At 39.3% G+C, this 7,371-nt stretch overlaps 1 protein-coding gene across 1 annotated transcript; it reads left to right on the forward strand.

Annotated features, from left to right (window-relative positions):
• LOC109837236 (cytosolic sulfotransferase 12-like) lies at window positions 1-1,773 on the forward strand. Its single transcript, XM_020405389.1, has 2 exons — window positions 1-369; window positions 997-1,773. The coding sequence occupies exons 1-2, from the start codon at window positions 45-47 to the stop codon at window positions 1,620-1,622; spliced, it is 951 nt and encodes a 316-aa protein (XP_020260978.1). The 5' UTR covers window positions 1-44; the 3' UTR covers window positions 1,623-1,773.

Here is a 7,371-nt window from a genome sequence, read left to right on the forward strand (position 1 = left end):
GTCGCTCTTCCCCAGCTCTTTACACAACCAATCAAGTATTCAATATGGAGCAAGCTCCGGAGGACGATCAACTCTCAAACCTCCCAACAATAACGAACTGCTCAGCCTTCCCAGTTGTCCTCTACAAAGGCCACTACCTCTTCAAGGACTCCCTCCTCCGTGTCCTCTCGGCCCGTCACCACTTCCAGGCCCGGCCCACCGACATCCTCCTCGCCTCCCTCCCCAAATCCGGCACGACGTGGCTGAAAGCCCTGGCATTCTCCTCTCTCTACCGGACCTCCCTCCCCGACGTCTCCGACCTTCGCCACCCCCTTCGGGTCTCCAACCCCCACCATATCGTCCCCTTCATCGAGACCGGATCAAAATTAGGTGCGCTCGGTTGGTCAGTCACCAGTAGTAGTTGGAACAACAAATGCATTTACAGTATTATATATAGTTTGGATTGTTTGCACTTTAATATCCTGAGCTAGGTTACACTCCTTTTTTTTTTTTAACTTCAATAGTACCTTGAAGTTTGTCACATGACAATTTATATCGCAAAGTTATAAAGCAGACTTAATGTTGTTCAGAATATCAACATATTTAAACCTCAATGAGAAAAACATTAATTCCTATCATATTTTAATTTTTTGAAGTCTGAAGAAATTACCGAACAAATTAACTTAGGTTTCGAACGTCAAATTCTCAAAGCAACGTCAAGCTGAAAATTTTTGGGCGCATTAATAATTGTCAAATGCAGAACTTCAGGGTATATCAAAGTTAGAAAAATGGTAAAACTTTGGGAAATTAAATTAAAGTGCAAAAAAGCCAACATAACGTGGATTCATGATTTAGAATTATTTTGAACAGAGCTACCCATATCTTCTTTTTAGCCTATTTTGGTGTTGCACTGTTGCGACAGTTTAACAGCTGGCGTCTAAAATTTTTTTATATTTGAATGAAATATGGATATAGTTGAAACAACATGAGACTCCAAATATTTCTTCGAATGAACAGATTTTTCCTCGATGCCGTCCCCAAGGCTCCTGTCTACGCACGTTCCCTTCGATTTACTGCCGACCTCCATTGCGGACTCGGGTTCAAAAATCATCTACGTATGCCGAAACCCGAAAGACAACTTCGTTTCCTCATGGCATTTCTGGAACAGAATCAGAGAGAAGGCAGGGGAGGAGCCGATCCCACTTGAGGCGAGCTTCGATCAGTTCTGCGATGGGGTTAGTGTTATGGGGCCGTATTGGAACCATGTGGTCGGATACTGGAACGCTAGCAGAGCAAATGACGCCAAGGTGTTATTCGTGAAGTATGAGGATATGATTGCGGATCCGATAGGTGAGTTGAAACGGGTTGCGGGTTTTATGGGGTGTCCGTTTACGGAGGAGGAGGAGGAGAGGGGCGGGGTGGCGGAGGGGATTGTGAGGTTGTGTGGGTTCGAGAGCTTGAGTAATTTGGAGGTGAACAGGGAGGGGGTGATCGAGACTACTACGCTGGGGGATTTCGAAAATAAGTTTTTCTTCAGGCGGGGAGGTGTTGGGGGTTGGGGGAGTCTTCTTTCGCCAGAGATGGGTCGACGGCTGGACGAGATTACGGCGAGCAAGTTTGCGGGTACGGGGCTTTCGGTTTAAAATAGTTCGCCGGTATGCGAGTGAAAGTGTTCCGATAAATTTTGTATTCTCTTGTTTCCTACTGTGTTTCTTCTTGACGTCAATACTCGTTGGACAAAGGACAAGAGTTAAGTGTTTGGTTGTATCTAGTTTAATGATGTCGTTTCAATTTTGCGTGCAACTTTTATTATTTTGAGGGGGTGCGAAAGTGAAAAGTAAAAGTGAAAACTAATTGACCTGCAAGGGTGGGTGTTTGTTTTATTGAAGTGTGTAGGAAAAAAATATTTAAAATAAGTGTAGTATTAAATCTAATGACAATTTAAGTTTCCCTTAAAAACTATTGAAGTCTGTTGGTTTTGGCCGCAACAAAACTAACCCACTATCTCACGAAATCAAGAGAGGGATGTAATAGATAGAAAATATTTGGGATTGTAAAGAAAATAACTCAACTGTAGATTTTATGGATATTGAGGACGGATTTGAAAGGTGAACGGTTGCAAAGTGAGTCCTTTAAATTGATGGCTCACCATAAAAATTTTCACTGCAAAATGGGAACCCTAAAAAACATCTCACCCATCTTGTTCTCCCTATTCAAATTTCTTCATAGGTATCAGAGCTTTGACGGCCTCAACGGGCGGCATGCTTTAAAAACTTATCATCGTCGTTTTTCCTCTGTCCTCAAATCTCTCGACTGTTCCCTCTCTCTATTTGGTGCAAGTTGAGCAGGTATAAAAGGTAATTTAGATAAGGTTGTCTAATCTCTACATAAGTTCTTGCAATAACACTTTTCCCTATTTAGAATGATTTTTTTTGTGAACCTAAGATAGCCTAGAGCAGTGTGTTGTCAAATCAGTTTTGTTATTTTATTTATATAACAGATACTGTTGGATTTCATTTTATAGTATTTTAAATGTTATTTGTTTGTTCGGCTACATATTCATCTTTAAGAGAAGGTTTATTTTTAAGAGAAGGTTTCATATTTAATTGTTTTTAGGTTCTAATTGCATCTTTTTAATTTTTATAGCTATTTAGGGTACTTCTTGTAGTATGACATGATATTATATGTCGTGTTGTCACATGTTTTAATTCTATTGCAATATCTATCTGTGATCCTATTGTTCTTAGCTGTTACTAAATCTCTTTTAATATTATATATTAATAGTACTGCTTCTTGCTTGCTAGCTGTCTTCCTTTTTTCTTTTTTGAATCCCATAGCTTATTGTTATAGTACATGATACATCTAAGCTTGTTTTAAGGTCTTTTATCATAGTGATATGGTTGTGATCCTTTTCTTTTAAGACCTATTAGACATCTTATAGTAGTTTTCTAGTACATGATACATCTAAGCTTTTTTTCTAACCTTGTTTTAAGGTCTTTGATCATAGTGATATGGTTGGAGGAGTCTTCTTTCGCCGGAGATGGGAGCTTTGTGGGTTCGAGAGCTTGAGTAATTTGGAGGTGAACAGGGAGGGGGTGATCGAGACTACTACGCTGGGGGATTTCGAAAATAAGTTTTTCTTCAGGCGGGGAGGTGTTGGGGGTTGGGGGAGTCTTCTTTCGCCAGAGATGGGTCGACGGCTGGACGAGATTACGGCGAGCAAGTTTGCGGGTACGGGGCTTTCGGTTTAAAATAGTTCGCCGGTATGCGAGTGAAAGTGTTCCGATAAATTTTGTATTCTCTTGTTTCCTACTGTGTTTCTTCTTGACGTCAATACTCGTTGGACAAAGGACAAGAGTTAAGTGTTTGGTTGTATCTAGTTTAATGATGTCGTTTCAATATTTAAAATAAGTGTAGTATTAAATGTAATGACAATTTAAGTTCCCCTTAAAAACTGTTGAAGTCTGTTGGTTTTGGCCGCAACAAAACTAACACACTATCTCACGAAATCAAGAGAGGGATGTAATAGTTAGAAAATATTTGGGATTGTAGAGAAAATAACTCAATTGTAGATTTCATGGATATTGAGGGTGGATCTGAAGGGTGAACGGTTGCAGAGTTAGTCCTTTAAATTGATGGCTAACCATGAAAATTTTCACTGCAAAACGGGAACCCTAAAAAATATCTCTCCCATCTTGTTCTCCCTATTCAAATTTCTTCATAGGTATTAGAGTTTTGACGACCTCAACGGGCGGCATGCTTTAAAAACTTGTCGTCATCATTTTTCCTCTGTCCTCAAATCTCTCGATTGTTCCCTCTCTTGGTTTGGTGCAAGTTGAGCAGGTATAAGAGGTAATATAGATAAGGTTGTCTAATCTCTACATAAGTTCTTGCAATAGCACTTTTGCCTATTTAGAATGATTTTTTTGTGAACCTGGGATAGCATAGAGCAGTGTGTTGTCAAATCAGTTTTGTTATTTTATTTATGTGACAGATACTGTTGGATTTCATTTTATAGTATTTTAAATGTTATTTGTTTGTTCGGCTACATATTCCTCTTTAAGAGAAGGTTTATTTTTAAGAGAAGGTTTCATATTTAATTGTATTTAGGTTCTGATTGCATCTTTTTATTTTTTATAATTTTTTTAGCTATTTAGGGTACTTCTTGCAGTATGACATGACATTATATGTCGTGTTGTCACATATTTTAATTCTATTATAATATCTATCTGTGATCCTATTGTTCTTAGCTGTTACTAAATCTCTTTTAATATTATATATTAATAGTATTGCTTCTTGCTTGCTAGCTGGCTTCCTTTTTTTTTGAATCTCATAGCTTATTGTTATAGTGAATCTGTATATGATACATCTAAGCTTATTTTAAGTTCTTTGATCATAGTTGTTTGCGTCGAAAGTTGATGTATTCATTGCGGTATTCATTACAAATTCAGTCATTACAATGAAAACAAAAAAGATAGTCTTTTTATAAGACTCTTACACAATGAAAACAAAAATTATAACTCTCGTCAAAACAAACATAGGGAGATCATTTATCGGTCTTCTGCTTGTGCGTGATCTTTGCCTGTGTCGGGGATTTTGATATCCGTGGACCGCCTTAGATCTTGATCCGGTTGATGGAAAATTAGGCAGAGCTTCACCTTCACCGATGGAGTATTTTATTTGAAGTACTGAGATCGACCAAGCAAAATCAGTACTCTTCTCGAGATTAAGACCAAACCCAATCTCAAGGAACGGTGGGATCGGGCTTCAGATCCTTCGAATAGCTCCTTCTTTATGCTGGAGTTCGCTGGGATCTCGCTAACCCTCACTGAAATTCATGACTCTTGGCTCTGGAGTTCGACAGCACCTCCTCGTCTTGATAATAAATCGCCCCCCGCTGAAAGGAGGCCCTAGACTTGTATTTATAAGGCTCCGGATGTGGGTATGTGGATAAGAATGATGGATTCCTCCTAATCTTTAGTTAATAACTGATTAACCATGTTTAGAGATAGGATTTAGATAGTTAGGAACCTCTAGAACTGAAAAGATCTCGTGAAAACCTGTCGAAACCGCCAAAAAACGCATTTTCGGGTCAAACCTGCGCGACGGGCGCTGCTGACCAGCGGGGGGCACGGGTCGGCGAGGTCTGACCCGCGTGGGCGCGGGTCGGACTGTGCGGTTCGACTTGCGCGGGTGCGGGTAGTTCGGCTCTTTTGCTGAACTGTTTGGTGTTTTCTGACTATTTCGTGACTTGTATTGCGTATTTCTTCATTCCGTTGACTTGCATACTTTGTTAACTTGTTTCACACGCTCGTTAGGTTCTTTATGGCACTTTGGATCTGCCTGACGAGCACGTCGGGCACTTTGTTCGCCGTTTCGCTTCATGCGCTTGTCGGCGTCAGATAATCCTCTTAGACCCGAACAACGATGTTCGTCATCTTCTCGAGCTATGTGCGGACACCCATAGGTATTTTTAGATACCTACAGATACCCCCTCTAAAGTATTTCAGACTCATTCTTTTATAGAAGAGTCGGAAGGCTTTGGATAAGATAGGACTTTTCCTCAATCTCGTAGAGGGACCTGTGAACTGCTTCGATTCTTGACTTCTTCAGCATTCACTCTATTCAGTGTTTTGTTGAATAGATAAAGTTTTCCCAGCGCTGCGTTTATCGTCTGACCGTTGTCGAAATCTTGAACTGAAGTTGAGTTTCTGAATTTAGCTCGTGTCATTGAGTTGACTTTGAACTGATCATCTTCGTCAGAAATTTATATCTGAATGCGATTAAACTCCCTGGAATCATCATTTGCCTTATTTTGGCAAAATTGCTGATGCGTTGATCGGTATCAACCTTTGCTGCAACACGTTGATCGGTGTTAACACAGTTTATACATCCATGAATAATTTGCATGTCGTCACAAGTGCTGATTTTTAGATATGACAATACAACTAAAGTTACCATGTGAAACATGGTTAGGAGTCCTGAAATGTCAATATTTTTAATTATAGATGTTTATTATAGATGTTTTTAGATATGTATATCATGATAAACGGAATTCATTCCTATATGAGATGTTCTTTATTGTGTATCCAATCCAGAAGAGACTAACATTGTTTACAAGGAAACACCAATTAAAAACAAGTGAAAGAAAAGCTTGAACACGATAACTTCTTCATCTCCAAAATATTTGAACTCTAGAAGCTTAATAACAACAAACATAGGCGTGCAAATTTCAATTATTGAAATACTAGTTCACCTTTATTATTGCAACATATGGCTTCTCATCCTCAGACTCAGGATATAATAACACCGGATCTTCCTGCATCAACATGGGGCTCTGTTTGTTGATTTGTTAATTACTGAACTATTGCCATTTATATGATTACTTTTTGCGGTTGACTGTGCCTGTTGAGGGCCTGGAGCATATGAATTTTTGAGGATGCTACTAGTTATGTTGATTGGTGGTGAAGTTCCCTTCTGTTGATTTTACATGATACATGTCATATTGTCTGGCATCAAACTATCAAGACTGCCAAAGAAATCAAAGTACTATACCAACTTAAAACTCATTAAATCATGCATCAATCCCCAGTAATTGTAAGATAGATATGTATTCCCATGCCAAGTTTGTGTATAACTCGTGTCAGATTCTTTTATTAATGACTATTATCTTGGTATGTTTTTGTTATTATACAGGTGAGGTTGTTCTATCTAATTTGCTTTGGATAGTTGTTTGCATTAGTAATGAAGTGTTAGAGGGGGTCACGTGGCTTGATTACTGGTTGTGTGATGGAATTCTTATGCATGCTTTGGATAGTGATGGAATTACTTGTAGTGATGGAATTCTTACTATTTTTTGGTGAATATATTGTATTAAAAATCTTACTATTATTTGATCTCGTTTCCTAATACAGGATGGAAGATAATCAGAATGTCTCTATTTTGCTATTTGATGAGGATACTGCTGATAATCTCCTCATTCGCATTATCAACATGGCTGCACAAATAGGAGGTCTAGTCACGACTATGCTGATTAAAGTGACGGGGAAGGACGAAATGGTATCAATCACATAGTATTATATAAAGAGTTGTGAATGATTTTCAGTTCGTTTGCACACAATGAGGACATAAGAATCATGATTTCATCCTTTGCAATGCAATCCTTTCCTGAGTTTCTGAAGTGTTGATGCTTGAAAAGTAGGGAAATGGAAACATGTTAAGATACTGTTCATGGTGATTGTTAGCAGCAGAGGCAGCTTGATCAAGAGAAGTTGTGGTGGAGCTCGGGTTCGGGCGATTTGGGGTTGAAGGAGGTGGTTCAAGGGGTGCTTGGCGGCATGTGGTCGGAGGGGGAGGTGGTGTTGGGGGTGTTTGGCGCGGTGAGGGAAGGTG

This window comes from Asparagus officinalis, chromosome 4 (assembly GCF_001876935.1).
Source record: "Asparagus officinalis chromosome 4, Aspof.V1, whole genome shotgun sequence".
Lineage (NCBI taxonomy): Eukaryota > Viridiplantae > Streptophyta > Magnoliopsida > Asparagales > Asparagaceae > Asparagus > Asparagus officinalis.

Coding starts and splice junctions, on each gene's coding strand:
- LOC109837236 (XM_020405389.1), top strand. CDS start 45: ATGGAGCAAGCTCCGGAGGACGATCAACTCTCAAACCTCCCAACAATA. Junction 370..996: donor CGAGACCGGATCAAAATTAG/GTGCGCTCGGTT, acceptor TCGAATGAACAG/ATTTTTCCTCGATGCCGTCC.